Genomic DNA, 20,377 nt, shown 5'->3' with positions numbered 1-20,377 from the left:
AAATAAAATAAAGAAATCACTACATTCTCAAATGTCATAGAAGTATAGTTTAAGTTTTCTTAAAAAATGATTTTAACTGGGGAGTCGGGCGGTAGTGCAGCGGGTTAAGCACAGGTGGTGCGAAGCATAAGGAATGGCATAAAGATCCCTGTTTGAGCCCCCGGCTCCCCATCTACAGGGCAATTCCTTCACAAGTGGTGAAGCAGGTCTGCAGGTGTCTGTCTTTCTCTCCCTCTCTCTGTCTTTTCCTCCTCTCTCTATTTCTCTGTGTCCTATTCAACAATGATGACATCAATAACAACAACAATAATAACTACAACAAAAAAGGCAACAAAAAAAGGGAATAAGTAAATAAATAACTATTAAAAAATTATTTTACTTGCATGAGAGAGCTGGCAAGTGTGATGCCAGAGGTGGAACCTGGGACCCTCACACATGCCAAGTCTGTGTTCTACTCCTGAGACGTCTCCCCAGCTGCACACTCTGGGTTTGGTTTGTTGAGAACATGGGTAACATTCAAAAGTCAAATAAGGCTGGGCACAAGGGATGTTCTTCCATTTCTATGTGTCATTCTCTGTTTCTTTTAGCAGTGTCCTGTAGTTTTCCTTGTAAAAGTCGTCCATCACTTCTCATCTCCTCAGTGAGATTCGCCCCAAAGTGTTTCTTCTCTTTTTGGGTTTGATTATAAATGGCATTGAGTTTTTTTTATTTTCCCTTCCTCCATTTCCTCATTTGTATGCATAAATACCACAAATTTGTGTATTGATTTTTTTTTATCTTGCTACTGTACTGAATTTATTATTTCCAGCAGAGAGGGAAAGGGAGAGAGAGAGAGAGAGAGTGTGTGTGTGTATGTGTGTTGGGGGTTGGTGCCTGCATCTCTAAACAGACTATTTTCTTTTTAAATGCCATATAGAGACAAAAAGGGAAAGAGAAAGGGAGAGATAGGCACACAAAATAGAGGGAAGCAGAAGCAACACACCACTGTGTCATGAAATACCATGTAGAATTCTCCCGTGTGGCACCAGGCGCTTAAACCAGGTCCTTGTACATGGCCAACTGTCTGCTCTACTGGCTGAGTTATCTCCCAGCCAACACCCTCCCTTTAGAAATACTTTTGTTACTTGTGTCTTCTTCTAGAGAGTCTCCAGAATCACTTTAAAAAGCAGGAGAATATCATAGATTAAGAAGTGAAAGTAAATTTGAAGGGTAGAAAAACAAACTTCTCAATTTTTTGAAACCTTTGAAGAGTAAGTTGGCATGTGTGCCCTTGGCAACCCCGGGCATGTGTGTGGACATACACAAGTCCAGGAAGAAGTAAGCACTTGGTGCCTTCAGCTGGATCCACTTGATCTCGTGGTTAAGAGAAGGAACCTGGGCCTTGGCCCAGCAAGCCCTAGCTACTCACCACTTGTTTTATGATTTGAAAGGCCTCTTGGGTCTCCGTGTCCTCATCTGGAGTGGATTAATGGCATCCTGCAGGGTCACTGACGGAAATAAACAAAACAGTGCCTGTAAAGTGCCTAGAGCACTGCCAGGCACACAGTAGGCCTGCCACGTCAGAGGTGTGAAGTAGATGCTCATTGCTCCTGTTGTCCTGGTGGGGGCTATTCCGGACGAGGCTTCGTGGAGACATGGCTGGTCCATTCGCAGCCACTCTGGGCCATGTTCTAGTAGGTGCAGTGGTGAACGGAAATGATCTGCTTAAATCAGGACGCCTTGCCCAGGGAGGGCTGCCAAGGCTGCTTCTTCTCCCTTAGAGAGCAGCTTGCTGGTCTCTCTCACTAATTCCCAAGCGACAGCTGGTGATCGCTGCGGAGTCTTGGGGATAGTCTGAGGTTGTCACTCCATTGTGCATTGGTGACGAAGACTTGGGCAACTCTGAGTTCTCCACTTCCGGATTTCTTCCCCTTCCTTCTTTCCTTCCTTCCTTCCTTTCTTTCTTTCCTTCTCTCCTGTCCTCTCTCCTCTTTCTTTTCTTTTCTTTTCTTTTCTTTTCTTTTCTTTTCTTTTCTTTTCTTCATTGCCGCCATGATTATCGCTGGAGCTTAGGTACCTACATGAGAAGGCCACTGCTCCTGTCGGACATTTTCTCTTTTCTTCCCCGTCCCTCTCCCTCTCTTTCTCTCTCTCTCCCTCCCTCCCTTCCTCTCTCTCCCTCTCCCCCCCCCTCTATATAAGAGACAACAGAAACAAATTGAGAAGGGAGAGGGAGACAGAAAAGAGAGAACAAGAAAGATGCCTGCAACCCTGGTTCACAGCTCACGAAGCCTCCCCCTCTATAGGCAAGGACTGGGGTTTTGAACCTGGGTCCTTCTTGTGGTTTTATGTGCCCTCAACCAGATTCACCACTGCCCACACCTCTTCTGATTTACTTCTAAAGTGACTTGTACACCCTCACCTAGGAAGTCCCCTAAGTCCACCTTCTGGTTTGGACCGCTGCTTGCTTAATTTCATTAAGACTTACTTTCTGTTCTTCCTCTGCTCATGACTGTCACTGAGTTCATTGGTCTTGGGGGTGTTTTTAGGGAGGGGAGAGTCCAAGTGCCACAGAGCTCCCTGTAGCTGCCCCTCACCTCCCATCCTGTGGCTCAGGAAGTGAGAAGGAAGGTACCTGTCACCTGGGGGGTGTGGGCCCAGCACAGCCTGCCCCAGTCAGGAGCATTCGCTGGGTCTCCTTCCCCAGAGGCTGGACTCTCCCAGGATTTCCCCTTCTATGGGGACTGCACACATCCGCTTCTGTATCTCTGACTTTCCCCACCTCTACTTCTCTCTGCCAGAACAATTGTTTAAAAGAGGAAGCTCTTCGGGGTTATAAAATGTCATCTGGTCATTGCTATATGGCTATATAGACAGGCTCTGTTATGTGGTAGCCTGGTGGGCAGGAAGTAAGCGATTCATCAGGAAAAAAAAAAAAGCAGTGAAAGAATAAACCCTTACCAAAATGAACTTCCTCTTTCAAACTCTCTTTGTTCTAGTTCATTTTTCTCAAACCTTATCCCAGACCTTTGAAGATAGTAATAATAATAATAATAATAATAAATTATGACTAATGCAGCTGTTCAGAGAAGCGACACTAGTCCTTATAGGCAAACAGCTTTATTTTTCACACACACACACACACACACACACACACACAAAGTTTCTAAGGCCAGGAGATAGCTCACATGGTAGAGTACATACCTTGCTGGACATAAGGCCCTGGGTTCATCTGGGTCCCAACCACATGGAATCACCACGGGCAGTACCACTGGGAGCTCCATGGATGGTGAAGCAGTGCTGTGACATTTCTTCTTTCTTTCTGCATCTGACTCACTCTCTCAAAAAAAAAAAAAGTGAAAAATTGGGCCAGGGAGGCCACTCAGCAGTCATATGCATGTCAGAGGCCTGAGTTCATTCCATGGGGCTACATTTAAGAAAAGCAAACCCCAGGGCCTGGTCAGGGGCATGCTAGTTAGACAGCACCTATTATAATGTTCAAGGACCCAGGGTCAAGCCTACAGTCCCCAACTATAGGGGCAGGAGGAGTTTCACAAGTGGCAGAGCAGAACTGCAAGTGTTTTTGTCTCTTCCTCTTTATCTCCCCCTTCCCTCTCAATTTCTCTCTGTCTTTATTCAAAATCAGTAAATTAAATGTTTGTGTGTGTTTTTTAAGCAAGTCCCCAGCTAGGCTACTGCCTGAGAGGACATGGACACTTTGCCAGTGTGATGGACGTCATGTTTGGAAGGAAAAGGACACTCTTGAGACATCATACTCTCATGTTGGGTGTGCACGTGTGTGTGCACACACACACCACCTTTGCTGGAACATTCTGTTTACTCAGCTCCCTTCATTGTGTTTGCCTCACAGGTCCAGGAGGCTGCGAGTCAGGGCCTAAAGTTCGTTGGTGTCATACCACAGCACCACTGCCCTGGGAAGAGCCGCCACTCTGCTCCTGCTCCCAACAGCACCCAGGCTGCCAGAGACCAGAGAACCGACCCGGGCAGACATGAGAGTTCAGCAGGGGCGGATGGAAACCCAGAACCAGACAGGAACTCCAGAGGGGAGTCATCCAGCACCCAGCAGCCCCACCTGCCCCCGGGCCAGGGTGATGAGACAGATGATTCACAGTGTGGAGTGAACAAGCCTCTGGATGCAGGAGACGGAGACCCATCAGAAGGGCTGGAGGAGCCTGTCTCAGGAAGTAAGTCTGTCAGTCTGTGAGGAGAGGCTAACGGCTTTCCCACCTGCACCCCTCCTTGTCCTGCAGTCGTTTCAGGAAACAGCCAGAGCTGGACTGGTAGAGACAACAAGCGGTCCCTCAGACCCCAGAAGCTCTAGCAGGCCCTGTGCTGGGCCTCCTGACTGTTTGCTCACTGCGGTCAAGGCTTCTGAGGGAACAGACCGCACAGGGCTGCCTCGCAGTTGCTCCCAAGCTGCCACACTTGAGTGGATTCTAGAAGGCGGCAGCCATTTCCTCTCCTGCATGCTGGCACTGCCCCTGAATTATTCCTGCTCGCACACCAGAAGCTGAAGTGCCGGGCACCACGGCAGAACACACACTCCACTTTTGGTCCCTTAGTTTGATTATCTGCTTAAAGAGAGAAATTAGGAAAGGAGTTGAGGACCAGGGTTCAGCAGCAGTAGGACTTGCCCGCCTGTGTGGCTGCTTCCTCCGTACCAGGCCCTGTTGGAGGAGCATTTTGTGTGGCTGATCCTTTGTTCTCCCTCTAGCTGGGGCATGGGTGAGCTCTGCTGCTGTTGCCCATTTCTGTAGCGGAATAGACTGACATCTGGAGAAGCCTGTCTGTTGCCAAGGCTTGGAATGAGCAGGTCTGGCATGTGAACCTGGGTGGGTTTAACCACCGTCCCACTCGATTTTGTGCTTACTCTTCCCGGTATGTGACTCCCTGTGGTTTCTGCCAGTGGAGTTACTCTTCACCTCTGCGAAGTGACCTGCCCTCACCTTTCTCCAGGAGCTCCGGCTCTGGCTCTTTCCTGGACACCAGGCACCGGGATGAGCTACCCTTGGAGGGGAAGAACCAGCAGGACTAATAGGCAGAGAGCCCTAGACCTTCAGAGGCCTCAGTGGATCATCTCCCTGGTTTCTGCCACTTGTTTACTAGTTGTGAAAATTAGCCCCTGGTAAGCGATGAGGAACAGATGAGGCTTTGAGAGTGGAGAGAAGATACAATTGTTCCTTTTGTTAGATCTGTACTTGTTGAAAAGAAAATGCCGAGATGGTGCATTCTAGGGGCTTATTTGCAAAGTTGACTTGGAAGGAGAGATTGGAGCTGAACTATGTTGGGATTCTTGGTTAAGCAAAACCTGATCCTTTGGAAATATAGACTGAAGCAGAGATCTTGACTTTTTTTTTTTTTCTGTCCTTCTCCATGCTGTTCGAGGTAGACACCTGCTCTCTCTGGAGTAGCTCAGACTTCATTTAGACTCTGTGTGGGCATCCTATTGAGTGTTATTCTAGGAACTTCTGTCCTCCCATTGCTGCTGGTGTACATGTGTGTTCTCTGACTCTTAAGAAGCAAGCTAGCTCCCTAGGGGCCCTTCTCTATAATCCAGAGCTGTGGGAGGGTGAGTTTGGGTGGGGTGAACAGGGGCCCCTAGGAGAATGGATCAGGAGTCTTGCGGAGGCGGGTGGCAGAGTGTTCAAAAAGCCAAACTCAGTTTATATCCTAGCCTGTCACCACCTGGCTTGACAGCCCTGGGTAACACTTTAGTGCCTCTTGTTTTTTACCCTGTGAAGTAGAGACAGAGCAATAGCTTCTGGTTCAAATATTACATGAGATGAATATTTAAAATACTCATTACCCTGGACACCTAAATGGGAACTGTCGCTACTTGGGTATGGACCCCATGACAGACAGCCAGGACAGGAAGCCTGGCTTTGAGAAAGGGAACAGGAAAGGTGGCGGTGCACCTAGTTGAGTGCACATGTGACGACACACAAGGACCTGGGTTCAAGCACCTGGTCCCCACTTGTAGGGGAAATGCTTTGCAAGTGGTGAAGCACTGCTGCAAGTGTCTCCCTCTGTATACACCCCTTCCCTCTCGATTTCTGGCTGTCTCTATCCAGTAAATAAAGATAATTAAAAAAAAAATTTAAGAAAGGCAGCAGGGAATACTGAGGGTCGCCTTGAAAATCTTCATGTACTCTCAGTGGTATCCCATGATCCACCTTTCCCCAAGACTGTTTCCAAACTTTTCTGCCTTTAATGACCCCATGGGGGAAACTAACTGGAAAAACTTATTCTCAGACCCCCGCCACCTTGTGCCTGTCCATCTCCTCCCCTTCCCCCTCCTCCCCCTCCTTCCCCCCTCCTCCCCCTCCTTCCCCCCTCCTCCCCCTCCTCCCCCTCCTTCCCCCCTCCTCCCCCTCCTCCCCCTCCTCCCCCTCTTCCCCCCCTCCTCCCCGTCCTCCCCCTCCTCCTCCCCCTCCTCCCCCACCCCCCTCCTCCCCCTACTTCCCCTCCTCCTCCCCCTCCTCCTCCTCCTCCCCACTCAGCACGGGGAGTCCCCTCCACACCCAGCTGCCTCAGTCTGCCTCCCAGTCACTCGGTGCCTGCTGTCTGCTAGAAAAACACAGTTCCTGGGAACACTGTATTTCCAGAGGTGGCCAAGCCCAGGGCAGATGGGAGTTTCATCTGTGGAGTAGGCGCTAACCACCCCCCCACCTCATCGCACTAGGTGGGCACCTGTCCGTGGCCCAAGGAGGACGGCTGAGCCTGACTGTGTGCTCGGCAGGCCTCAGGGCTCCGGCAGTCTCAGCAGCTCACTGCTCTCTAACCTCTGTAACTTTTCTTAGGAAACGCAAGAGCCTCTGGGCGTGTTCCATCAGTCAGTGCACACACAGGAGTTGCCAACGCACTTGGGGGCTTCATGGGGTGGGAGAGTTGGGGCAGCCAGACGCCATAGTAGAGGAGGTCTTCTTCTGAGTGGCCCTTTCTCAGTCCCTTCTGTGTGGCAGCAGAAACTATCATTCCACCCATGTGCTGGTAAGGAACCCCCCCCCACACACACACACACACACACTCCCTCCTGCAGGTTAGTTCAGCTCATAGGCTGAGGGCCGGATGCCCAGGCACCCAGTTCCCATGTGACTTGGCTCTCAACTGACCCAGCTTCTTGTCCTTTCATTCCCTGGAAAGCCCAAGCAATGCCCCCTCCTCTCTCTCTCTCTCTCTCTACCCCCCTCCCCCCTCCTCCAGTGCCCCCTCCCTCCCTGCTGCCTGCTCAGCCTCCAGCCTGCCTTTCTCTCGGGGCCCCCTAAGGAGGTGAAGTGTTTTTACTCCTCTTTCTGCCAGGTGGGTTTAAATTGGCAATCACAGCAAGACAATTAAAAAGAATCCAGCGGGAGTCTCCCCGTCCCCCCTCCTTCTCCTCCTTTAATTTATTTCCTTTCTAGGAGACCTGGGGGAGCCAGTAGAAAGTGGTGGTGGGGTGGTGGAGGTGGTTTGCTGCAGACTGGGATTACTGGCAGCTTCTCCTTCCTTAAGCAGGCCAGTCACCTCCTCCTCAGCCCCGTGGGCTGATGACCACCTTTGTCCCCCCCCAGCCCCCAGCCTATGCACGTGATGTTCTTCTTGTCATGTGATTTTTTTTCTTGCCCATTGACTTTTATTTCCTTGACGGGGAATTCCCCACTGGGGTGATGTCCCACGGGGACTGTGAAGAGATCCCCAGAGCTGGTGCAGGGACAGGCCCTGATCTCCGCTGAGTCCTTTCTGACTGTCCCTGCCTTGTGCTGAATGCTTGGGGGGACATGAGTCGCCCCTCCAGGGACATTTCCAGGTTTTCTTCTTGCAGTAAAGGGAGACATCGCCCTACCCCTGCCCCCCTTCTCTCCTGGCCCCTGACACTCCCATCTGCTCCTTCCTTCCCTCTGCATCCCTGTTCCTACAGCTCTGTTGGAGAAACAAGGAGGCCAGACAGGTTCATGCAAATTTATATTGTTGCCCTTGTCACCAGGAAAATAACAGAAAGTGCTCCAAGTGCTGCCCTTCCTGCCCAGAGCCCCCCTCACTGAACGTGCTTAGAAGCACTAGCCAGAAATCCAGCCAGGGGTTTGGGTGGTGCTTCTGAATGAAAGGAATTGAAGGCTGAAGGCCTTCTTGGCACCCAGCTCCTGGAGGGCGGGAGAGGAAGGGCCCTCCGGGGTCTGGCTTTTCTACCCCGCTTCCCTGGCTGGGTCAGTCTCTTCCCCACCCCCACGCCCACCCCCAGTGCCCCCAGAATGCTTCTGCCCTGCAGCTCTACCCCTCCCACGGCCACCACCTGCCACCATCTTTCTGGCCTTTCACTCAGGTCCTTAGCAAACAGCTCCTGAACCCCCACCCATGGCCATTGGCTCCTGCTTCCTGTGCAGTGATTTCTCAGGTAGACCAGTTCTTCCGTCCCTCTCAGAACCTCCTCAGAAATGATGCCTCCTCGCCTCTGTGACTTTCTGTCCGATCCTTACCGAAACGGAATGTAAAGCTTGAAGAGCAGAAAAGCAAAATTAACAGTGAAGTGGCTTTTCAAAGAGGAAGGGTTTCTTAATTTTTTGGGGGGTGGGCGCCTCCCCAAAAGTAGAGCCTGTTACAATCCCTGAAACTCCAGTCTTATTGGAAGTCAGGGAGGGAGTTTGAAAGGAAATAATAGAATGTTTGTGAGAGTTCATACTAGGCAACCTTTTTTTAAAGGAAATGTATTTATCAGTGAGAAAGAAATCGAGAGCTTCCTGTTGGCGCACGTGAGGAAGGATGCCGGGGCTCGGACTCGACACCACCTGCTGGGGAGTCCAGTGCTGTGTCTCCTGCCCTGCCGCACAGTTCCGTGGATTTCTTATTGAAGATTTAAGTCCCTTTTAAATATGTGTGTGTGTTATTTATTGAATGGAGACAGAGATAAAGGGGAGATAAGGAGAGATCAAGAGAGACACCTGCAGTGCCGCTTCACTTCCTGTGAAGCATCCCCACCTACTTGGGGACCGGGGACTTGAACCTATGTTCTCAGGTGTTTTGACAAGTGTGCTTTACTGCAAATGCCACTGCCTGGCCCCCAGATTTTGTGACGTCATCTTGAGTCGTGTCCAATGACAAGATAGTTGAGAAAAAACAGAGAGTGGCTCAAAGAAGCGGTTTATAGAAAGTCCAGACCCCTCCCCTTTAGAAGAGAGAGGAGGAATGATGCTTACTCTGAAAAAGGATTGCAACAAATGGCTTTCTTTCAGTCTCCTGACCTTCCTTCTTCGTCCTCAGTTTGGCTTTGTTTGCTTTTTTCCCCTCAGTTTGTTTTTTCTAGCACCTTCACCGGGGTGTACTTTCCTGGCAGAAAGAGGTCTGAGCTGTTGGTGCATATGCTCCCAGATGTCCTGGGAGTGTGGCGTTGTCCTGCCTGGTTGAATCTCCTTCATCACCATGTCTGAGAAAACCTTCCCTCCAGGGTCACAGCAGAGTCACGGTGCAGCTGAGAAAATTTAAACAAGCACAGGCTGTCTTGGGGTCCTTGGTGCCTGCTCACGGGAGGCCTTGTGTGTGAGGATCAGACTATGAAACCATCACGGGGCCCCTTGGGGGGACAGTTACTCTTGGCTGCTTTCCATGTGAGTAGAGAGAGGACTGTGAGACAGCGGAGTCTGGCCCATCCCAAACCAGCTTTCTCCCCATATTTCATTATTGCTGATACTTTGGAGGCTCTGGATTCCAATGGCATTTCCTTCCTGAATCTTTTTTTTTTTTTTTTAAATTTCTGGCCCTGGCTTTGCTCCTCCACCCTGGGGAAGTACCAAACGAGAGAGCTGGGGGTGTTGTGAGGCTGTCCCTCCTTTGTCGAGACTCCACCCCACTGTCCTGCTTCTCCTTTCTCTGTCTCGTGATGTTCTGGGTAAAGCTGTGGTTTTTGTCTGGTCCTGTGACTGGGGATTCAGTCTGTGAGATGAAGTGATGTCATCTACTTTTGGCCTCTTCCAAATTTCTCACTCACTTTACCCAGAAGATGAGATTCTCCCCCCCCCCCCCCAGTACTAGGGAGTGAACTCAAAGACCTCTTACCCTGGAGTTGCCTCCTGGCCCTCTCTTCTCCTTTTTTAAAAAGATAGTTTGGGGAGGGGCCTGGCAGTGGCACACCTGGTTAAACACACACATTACAGAGGTTCAAGCCCCTGATCCCCACCTGCAGGGAGAAAACTTCATGAGTGGTGAAGCAGGGCTGTAGGTGTCTTTCTCTTTCTGTCTCTTTCCTTCTCTGTCTCCCCCCTCTCAATTTCTCTCTGTCTCTATCCAATAATAAATAAGTAAATAAAAGAGATAGGTTGGGGAAGCCGAGATAGATACTTGGGGAGACCCTGTAGCACTGCTGTGTCATCTGTAAAGCTCCAGCCCTTCTATTTCCTGCCCATACTACCCCTCATGCTACTGTGCAGTACCAGGACTTGAACCCAGGACCTCTTCCCTCATAAGCCGTAAATTCTTCGGGGTGATCTGTCATCGTTTTTATTTTGTTTGCATTCCTGCTTGAGTCTCGGTGACCGTGCCTGTTGCTGGTCTCACCTACCTCAGGATAGTTCTCTTTGCCTCTGCCTGCAAGGCTGAAACCTGATTTTAGCCTCATTCTTTGGAATGGAGCATGTCTGCAGACCAGAGGACCCAGAGAACTGCAGTTTCAGGAATGGCCTTGGATCCCTGCAAATAATACCCCCATTTTCCTGGGCCTGGGCAGGTCAACCTGAGGTGTGATCTCCAGTGCCTTCCTGCTCCCAGTGGGACTGAGCCACAGTCACCAGTTAGACCTCTGCAGGTTACTGTACCCTTCTTTGGCTTTTATCTCTTCCCTTCCCCATTTTCTTTTTATTTTATTTTATTTTATTTTATTTTTTGCCTCCAGGGTTATTTTGGAGCTTGGTTCCTGCACTACAAATCCATTATGGCCATCTTTTTTTTTTTCTGATAGGTCAGGGAGAAGTTGAGAGAGGAGGGGAAGATAGAGAGGGAGAGACAGAGAGACACCCGCAAACCTGCTTCTCTGCTTGTGAAGTGACTCCCCCCCCCCGCAGGTGGGTATCCTTGCACTTCTTACTATGTGCACTCTCTCCCCTATGTTCGCACCCTTCCTCCTTCACTCTTGTCTCTTACAGTCACTTCCCTGTACCCTGAAGCTTACAGGGTCTGATTTTCAAGAAATCACATGAAGTCAGGTCCATACTAAAAGCATTGCTTCTCCTAGTGCCTTTGGTAGCTGTGGCTCTTAGTTGAACCCCTGACACACAGGACTGGAAAAATGCCTGGTCCTCTCGTTCACATTCTGACCACCTCTCCAACGCCCCTAGCTCCAGCCAACTGCTTGCTTCCCCTCTGCCACAAACCTTTCTCCACGTGACCGTACTCCAGTCGGCTTTTTAGAACCAGTTCCCATCTGCCACAACCCAGTGTCTTGTGTGGAAGCCTTTACTACCTGGAGAAGGCTTCTGGGCTCAGGTCAGTGGCCTCGGAAAGGTGATTTGGCTGTTTCAAATCTGAGTGTCCGATGGAGGACCTGACCTCAGTGACAGAATGCAGCGGTGCCAGCAGGCACTGCCGAGTTCCCTTCCCACACCACATGTGTCAGGGTGATGCTCTGGTGCTAAATAAGTAAAAACATAATCTGTACATAAATTGGGGCCATTTGTAAGGATGGGCACATTTTGTTCCTGATTGTTTCTCTCCTCTGGGTACTTTGACTTGGCTCTCCTGTTGGCGTGACCCTTGTTAATGACATTCTCTTGGCCTGGTCTTGGCCCTCAGAGACCTCTGCTTGATGCTTCCTCAGCTGAGGCTGTGGAATGACTTCCTGTGTCCTAGAATACAATGCTGAAGTAAGATCCTTTTAGACGCTACATGGATGGACATATTTGGTGTGAATGTGCTTGGAACATCCCCTCCTGTTTATGCCAAGAAGTCTCCATTTCCCTTATGGTCACAAGCTATCACCTCTGTAGATGCATTTCACTTAAATAGGGAGGAAGGAGTTTGTTTAGAAAAGTGAAAATGCAGTCAGTCTTTAAATGCTACAGTAAATATAAAATAAGGAGATACAGGCCCCGGTGTCCTAGGATATGGGTCCAGGCCAGATGTCAACCATTGTTTATAACCTCTCGGTTATCTCCATGAAAGAAGGGTGGGGCTTTCTAACGTGTTGTTATTACTATCCAAACTGATATTTTTGGAAAGAAAGCATCTTCCTGCCCAGGCTGTGTCAGCTGGGCTTTGTAAGCCAACGGAACACTTACGGCTCAAGTAAATGAGAAACACAAAAATAGATCTGCAGAAACGAGATTGAAATTCCAGGTATTTGCTCCGGGAGGCCGCTCTGCTCACTCATGGCCGGCTGCACGTAGGGCTGCTGGGTGGTGGCTTGTATTGATTTTGGAAGAACAGAGCTCTAAGAGAAGCCCTGGAACACTTAGCCCCTCCCTCCCAGCGCCTGCCTGGCCACTCCGGGCACGAAGCCTCATTTACAGGAACATATTTATTTTTACATTATCAGTGATATATTTTTGATAGACCTGATTAAGTATCTTGGGTGTGATCCCAGGAAACACCACTGCAGTTTATAAATAGTGAGTTCAGGTCTGTACAGCTTTCCTGGAATCACGTCGGTGATTGTTTTTACGTGCGTTTGCACATCGGCTTTTTTTTTTTTTAAAGATTAACTGTTTCCCAAAGAGGCCTGCTTCTTCTTCCAAAAAGATCATCTTCTTTTAACATTTCTTTTTTTAGTCATTTCTTGTAATGTTTATTTATTGTTTTTTAATTGTATGTGACTGAGAAGTTGAGAAGGTAGGGGAGATAGAGAAGGAAGTGGGGGAGAGGCACCTGCAGCACTGCTTCAGCACTCCTGAAGATTTCCTCAGCAGGTGGGGACTGGGGCCTTGAACTCACAGCCTTGCACGTATGGTAACACATGTGTTCGACCTAGTGCATCACCACCTGGTCCTCCCAGATCATATCTTTGTATGAATTTCTAGAAATGTGTGTTATGGGGAGTGTGGAAAGAGAGAAGGGTATGTTATGTCCTCCTCTCCAGTGCCCGGCTGTGCAAAGCTAGTCACAGAGCACAGCAGTTGAGACGTAGTATCATAGTCTGCCACACTCGAAACCGAGGCCCCTCTTGAAACTCCACTTTTGAGATTCCCGCCACTCTGAAGGCACCGTTACGTTTCAAAGCCTACAGTTGGGATCAGTTAGTTGGCAGCAGTGAGATATAACAGACTTTTACCTTTGATGTCAATTTTTTTTTATTTTTAATTTGGAGAGAGGAGAGAGACATTCACCCCAACAACACCGTCATCCAGGAAGCTTCCCTGGTGTGATCTATGGAGCTCCCATGCGGTGCTGGGGTTTGAACCCAGGGCCTTGTGCATGTAGTAAGGAGCATATTCTACTGGAGGAGTGCTGTCCCAGTCCCCTAGATGTCATTTCTAAGAGATTCCAGAAGACCCAGTAAGGGGGGTTTATTTATTTATTTTGACGGATTGCTTGATTTTTAAAAAATATTTATTTGTTCTCTTTTGTTGCCCTTGTTTTATTGTTGTAGTTATTATTGATGTTGTTGTTGGATAGGACAGAGAGAAATGGAGAGAGAGGAGGGGAAGACAGGGGGAGAGAAAGACAGACACCTACAGATCTGCTTCACCGCCTGTGAAGCGACTCTCCTGCAGGTGGGGAGCCGGGGGCTCAAATTGGGATCCTTATGGTGGTCCTTGTGCTTTGCACCACATGCGTTTAACCTGCTGGGCGGTACGCCCGACTCCCAGTTGCTGGATTTTTAGCAAAGCACTGCTGAGCTCTGGTTGATGTGGGGGCGGGGTTTGAACCTAGGACTTTGAAGCCTCAGGCATGAAAGTCGTTTTGCATAAGCACTATGCTATCTACCCCCTCCTTAAGACCCAATGAGGCAGGTTTTTTTTGTTTGTTTGTTTTTTATCCCCCTTTGACCATCTTCTCTCCCCCACCCTACTTACAAATCCCAACAGAAATGGAGATCTTGGCCCTTTTCAACAAACCGAAGAGTCACCAGAAGTGCCACCATTACTACCCTGTCACCATTCCTCTCCGCATCTCCAAGAACGGCCAGACGGTGAGCAGTTTGGATGCCAACTGGCTGGAACACATGAGCGACCATTTCAGAAAGGGAGGGGTGTTGGTGAATGCCGTCTTCTACCTTGGAATAGTCAACGGTAAGGAAGGCACAGTCCTTCTGTCTGTCACGCTTCTCCCTTAGCCCATCTTCATAACCTGCCAGTTGCAGAACACACTGCCGCTGACAGTCAAGCTGCGTCTGGCTTTTAACTGACACACCTTCAGGAGTTCTTCCCAGAACCCTCAACCTGGGCTCTTCAGTCCGCTCTAAGAGTTAGCCAGGTATTTCTGAAATAACAGAGAGAGAGCAGAGGGATTCTGTCTCGTGGACGGGACGGCAGCCCTCATTTATGTTGCTTTTAAAAAAGATTATTCCCTGAGCTGGTTAATTACCCCTCGGGATCATGCCTTTCCGAAAGTGCAAATTGTTTGTAGACACTCTTACAGTTTGAAGTAGCAGGAACATCACCTTGGAATTAGCAGCAGAGAAATAAATTGAACAGCCTGATGTCTGTGAGCTCCATGGCTCCCAGGGCCCCCTCCCACAGCGGTGGGTTATCTCTGGGGTGGATGGGGAGGGAATTCCGTTTGGAACAGCTCTATCAGTGTCAAAGCCCGAAGTGGGGAAGTGTGTCAAGCAAAGAGTGAGCTTCTAGTTAATGGAAGGAAAGTCAAGTCACTCGGATGCATCAGAGCCAGGAGGCCGTATGGGGAGCGGGGCCCACACACCAGCAGGTGTGGACCCTCAGGGCTGCCAGTCACAGGACTCCTAAGTCAGCAAACTGTAACGCCAGATCAGCTGATACCAGATAAACCTGGCAGGGGGTATGGTGTCTTGGTTGTTGCACAGTTTCTCTCTAAGAATTAGCAGTGTCAGGAACAGCCTTTGGATTCTACCTTATTTGCAAGCCTTGAAATGCCAACAGACATCCTGAGAAGAGACGGCAGTCTTAATTCTGAATATGTGTCCTTTATCCAAAGGAGCCTTGGAACATGGTACCTCACAGACAGGTGTCCTCTTAAGTCCCTCGTTATCTAAATGTCGATGTCTCTTGTCAACATGTTGATGTTAATGTGGCAGCAGGCACTGTGTAATATGTGGGATAAATGAAGTCTATAAAAAATTGTAATTGTTCACTAAGAAAACATCTCAGGGGCCTGGAAAGGCCATTGGGCGAAGTGTGTGCCTGGGTTTGGCTCGGGCCACCATGAGGCAGCACCAAGAAAGCTCCATGGATGATGGAGTGACGTGTTGGTGTCTTTCCCTCAAACTCTTAACTCCTCTCACTTTCTCTAAAAATCAAAATAAAGATTGGGCTGAGGAAGCAGCTTGGCTGGACCGTGCATGTGTGAGCCCCTGGACCCATTCCCACCACCATATTGAAAACATTAATAATGATACATCGAGAGCAGTGCTGTCCAACTTCCAGTGACTATGGGGATGTTCTGTATCGGTGCCGTCCAGCATGGTAGCCACAGCATAGACCACAAGGAATGTGGCTAGGGAGGGCTGGGGAATGGTATTTCAAAATATGTTTCATTTTGACCCATTTAAATCAAAATGACCATGTGTGGTGACTAGCTAGTGACCAGAGCAGTAGAGCACACATTTTGTCACTGTAACTCAGGAAGAGTCCGTGTCTTTCCTGGTGACAACGTTGCTCTCCTCCCAGGCTTGGTCTCCCTTGGTTTGCAAAGTTCCCTGAAGTAGGATGGTCACACTCTGTTTTCAGATAAAAGTAGATATTTCAAAACCCTGATTCTTGACATTCAGAGAGGAAGCCTTTGCCTCCTACTCCCTGCAGAGACACCTGACCATCACACATGCCCAACGTGAGTTTGGCAACAAGGGCTCCTTTTATCTCTCTCGGTGTATGTAGAGACCCTGTGGTCGTGTAATTTCTAGTTTCTCCCCTGGGAAACCGACGGTGACTTGTACTGATGTGTTTAAGATGTGGGCGGAGAGGCTAGGCCATAGCTCAGCCGCAGAGCACATGCCTTGCTGTCTGGGAGACTCTGGGTCCACACTGTAACACCCCATGGGAGCACTATGAATGGCGCCAGGGAGCTCCGTAGGTGTTTGAACAGTGCTGTGGTGTCTCTCCTCTCTTCTTCTTTCTAAAACAATAAACAATGGTCTGGGGGGTGGTGGCACACCTGGTTGAGCCTGTACGTTACCTTGCACAAGGACCTCAGTTTGAATCCCGGCTCCCCACCAGCAGAAGGGTCAGTTCACAAGCAGTGAAGCAGCTCTTTCTCTCCTTATCTTCCCCATTCCTCTCAATTTCTCTCTGTCCTATCAAATAAAATAGAAAACAAAAAACAGGGTCGGGTGGTAGCGCAGCAGGTTAAGTGCATGTGGTGCAAAGCGCAAGGACTGGCATAAGGATCCCAGTTTGAGCCCCCGGCTCCCTACCTGCAGGGGAGTCGTTTCACAGGTGGTGAAGCAGGTCTGCAGGTGTCTGTCTTTCTCTCCCCCTCTCTGTCTTCCCCTCCTCTCTCCATTTCTCTCTGTCCTATCCAACAACGAATGCCATCAACAACAATAATAACCACAACAAGGCTACAACAACAAGGGCAACAAAAGGGGGTAAAAATGGCCTCCAGGAGCAGTGGATTCATGGTGCAGACACTGAGCCCCAGCAATAACCCTGGAGGCAAAATAAAACTCTGAAAAAATGGCCACTGGAAGTGGCGAATTCATAGTGCAGGCACCAAGCCCCAGTAATAACCCTCATGGCAAAAAAAAAAAAAATTAAATTGAGTAATTAAAAAAAATATATATATATATTAAAGTCTCAGGTAAGGGCTTCATGGTGGTACACCCATTAAAGTGCACACATTACTATGCGTAGGGACCCCATCTCAAGTCCCCTAGCCCCATCTGCAGTGGGGCAAACTTCACAGGTGAAGGAGCAGTGCTGCAAGTGTCTATGTCTCTCTCTCTTTTTTTTTTTTCCTCCAGGGTTATCGCTGGGCTCGGTACCTGCACCATGAATCCACCGCTCCTGGAGGCCATTTTTCCCCCTTTTGTTGCCCTTGTTGCCTTTTGTTGCCTTTGTAGCCTCGTTGAGGTTATTATTATTGCCATTGTTGATGTTGTTCATTGTTGGACAGGATAGAGAGAAATGGAGAGAGGAGGGGAAGACAGAGAGGAAGAGAGAAAGACAGACACCTGCAGACCTGCTTCACCGCCCGCGAAGAGACTCCCCTGCAGGTGGGGAGCCGGGGGCTCAAACCGGGATCTTTACGCCGGTCCTTGTGCTTTGCGCCACATGCGCTTAACCCACTGCGCCATTGCCCGACCCCCTATGTCTCTCTTTTCACCCTTCCTCTCTGTTTCTCTCTGACTCAATCAAAAAAAAGGGAAAAGATGGCCACTGGGAAGAATGGATTCACCGTGTAGGCACAGAGCCTCAGTGATAACCCTGGTGGTAAAATAAAATGAAATGAAATGAAATAAAAGCTTAGATCAAGTCCCAGCTCCACTTGGGAGCTCCAGACATGGCAACAGGAGAAGTTCCATGCATGGTGAGCAGTCTGTGGTGTCTCTCCTCTCTCCCCCCACATCCTCACCTCTCACGTTGTCATCTCTGTCTAGAATCAAGTGGAGGGGAGGAAGTGAGTCTGTTGAAAGCGTGGGCTTATGCATGTACAGAGCAAAGCGCACGCGCGTGTTCGCACACACACAAAATAAATGAATAAAACAAACAAGCAAACAAGTAAGCCCTTTGCAAGGGCCCTGGGAGGCAGTCTAGTAGTTGAGGATAAGACTTGCAGACCTGAGAAGCCAGGTTCAATCCCACACAACACTTTATGGAAGAGTAGAGCAGTGCTCTGGTCTCTCTCATTAAATACAGACAGACAGACATACGTACCTTGGAAAGAAATTTAAGACTTGGGAGTCGGGCGGTAGCTCAGAGGGTTAAGCGCAGGTGGTGCAAAGCGCAAGGACCGGCGTAAGGATCCCCATTCAAGCCCCTGACTCCCCACCTGCAGGGGGGTCGCTTCATAGGCAGTAAAGTAGGTCTCCAGGTGTCTGTCTTCTCTCTCCTCCTCTGTCTTCCCCTTCTCTCTCCATTTCTCTCTGTCCTATCCAACAACGATGACATCATTAACAACAACAATAAAAAACAAGAAGGGCAACAAAAAGGGACTAAATTAATTTAAAAAAGAAATTTATGACTTAAGAAGTTAGTAGGCCAGGTGGTGGTGCACCTGGTCAAATGCACACAATAAGTCCTGTGCGCAAGGACTTGGGGTTTGAATCTGTCCTCCCCACCTGCAACAGGGGCACTTCACAAAAAGCTAAGCAGGTTTGTAGGTGTCTGTCGTTCTCTCTCCCTCTCTATCTCTCCCTCCGCTCTCCCGCTGCCATCTGCAGTCCTGCAGTGCAGTGCACCAAGTCCCAGAGAGCAAACAGAAAAAAAAAAAAGAGAGGTGAGAAGTCGGGCGGGGAGGTGCCTCCATGCTGCTGTGTACCTGGAGGCCCTGGGTCATTCCCTGGAGTTGTGCAGGATCCTGGCAGCCACTGGGCATTTTCCCCTCTTAGAGCATCGGGGCATCGAGAAGGCGCGTCTGGGACAGGCTCAGCCTAGCAAGGGACAGTGTGAACGTTCACCGCCAGGCCGTGTGGGGCTGTTACGGCCTTGGCAGTCAAGGCAGGATTCAACTCCACTCTTCCTCATACCATTCTCCAAACTTGAGTCCAAAAATGCTTATAAATATCAATACTTTTGACTTAAAAAAACAAACAAACTTGAGTTTCTGAATCACTGAATCATGGTTCTCACCTCCCCTGGCGTAAACCGCACTAAGTCTAGCCGCCTTGTCTTGAAGAAAAAGCATGAAATTTCCCCCTGGCAGGTGCAGCAGTGAGGGTCCACGGGGGAGCTGAGACGTCCCCACGGCAGGGTAGGTGCGCTGCAGAAGGCTCGGGACAAGATCACGTTAAACCCGCTCAAGTTCAGACTCAGTTTCACCCTGTGTGTTTCTCCGGGGGTGGGAGGGGCACGACTGAGGGTAGATGCTGAGTGTTTCTGCTCTGACAAGGCCTGAGCTGTCTGCTGTCAGGGGTGAAATATGCGCAGCTCTTTCCCCCAGAGCAGAAGGGGGAAAGGAAGCTAATACACTCCTCACAGGAATCAGTCTCTAATGCGCTAATTAGTGTCCTTACAAGTAAATAAACCTGGCAGAGTGCGAAGGAACCCGTCTTTAAGTGGTTTGCCATCTGGACAAGCACGTGTGGGCTCTTCAGTGGGTATATATATATATATATCTCAAAATATTTTCCACAGAGTCATAAAACTCACGAGAACTTTGTCCCATAAACAAGGTGACAGCTTAGCCTGTACTTTGCAGCCGCCTCCAGTTTCCATTTCTAAGCTGTGTAACGCCCTTCCCCTCACCCTTACATGGAAATATGTGCACAGACCTTAGTTTGGAGCTCCGCCTTCGGTCCCAGAGCCCCTGGCCTGACCGGGGTCTGGGGAAGCTGGTCGCTTGGGTTCCGGCCAGCTGAGGGCACAGGTCACAGTCAGGTGTGATGGAGGTGATGGTCCATGAAGTGACTCTGCTGGCGCTGCTCCCCTCTCCTCCGACGCTCCTTTGATCGCTCCTGCCCCAGTGGAAGCACTGGAGCTATGGAAACTGAGGCACAGAGCACTGGAGTCATTGCCAAGATTGCCAGCCAGTAACTGGGGAGAGAATGGTAGATAGAAGGAAGGGTGGCATCCAGGAGGCTAATTCAGTGAGTAGAGTTCATTTCTTGCATGAGTAAGACCCTGGGTTAGATCACGGCAGAACAGTGTTTGGTCTCTTTTCTCATAAAGTAAACTTGAAAGGTGCTATTTTTTCCCTTTTGGTGCCCTTGTTGTTTATCGTTGTTGTTATTATTGTTGTTATTGCTGTCATTGTTGGATAGGACAGAGAGAAATCAAGAGAGGAGGGGAAGACAGGGGGAGAGAAAGATAAGACACCTGCAGACCTGCTTCACCACCTGTGAAGTGACTCCCCTGCAGGTGGGGAGCCGGGGGCTTGAACCGGGATCCTTATGCCGGTCCTTGTGCTTTGCGCCACGTGCGCTTAACCCACTGTACCACTGCCCAGACCCCCCCCCCCCCGTTTGTTTTTAACTTACACGTGATATAGCATTTCATGAGAGAGAGAGAAATGGAGAAAGAGGCTGGAACACCACTCTCTACAAACTGGGAGCCTTAGGCATGTAAGTGCTATGCTCTGGAATCCAGCTACGCCTCTGTGGACACAGCTTGTTTTGTTTTTGTTT

At 49.4% G+C, this 20,377-nt stretch overlaps 1 protein-coding gene across 2 annotated transcripts in view; it reads left to right on the top strand.

Annotated features, from left to right (window-relative positions):
• RFTN1 (raftlin, lipid raft linker 1) overlaps positions 1–20,377 on the top strand; it is a 273,063-nt gene that overhangs the window by 191,317 nt on the left and 61,369 nt on the right. For both annotated transcript variants that reach the window (XM_016191112.2, XM_060180858.1), the window contains exons 5-6: positions 3,851–4,184; positions 13,986–14,189. In XM_016191112.2, the coding sequence (XP_016046598.1) occupies positions 3,851–4,184; positions 13,986–14,189 (538 nt within the window). The remainder of the gene's footprint in view (positions 1–3,850; positions 4,185–13,985; positions 14,190–20,377) is intronic.

This window comes from Erinaceus europaeus, chromosome 21 (assembly GCF_950295315.1).
Source record: "Erinaceus europaeus chromosome 21, mEriEur2.1, whole genome shotgun sequence".
NCBI classification, from domain to species: Eukaryota; Metazoa; Chordata; class Mammalia; order Eulipotyphla; family Erinaceidae; genus Erinaceus; species Erinaceus europaeus.
The sequence above is the reverse complement of the archived record's forward strand: the minus strand, read 5'-3'. Positions and strand labels throughout refer to the sequence as shown.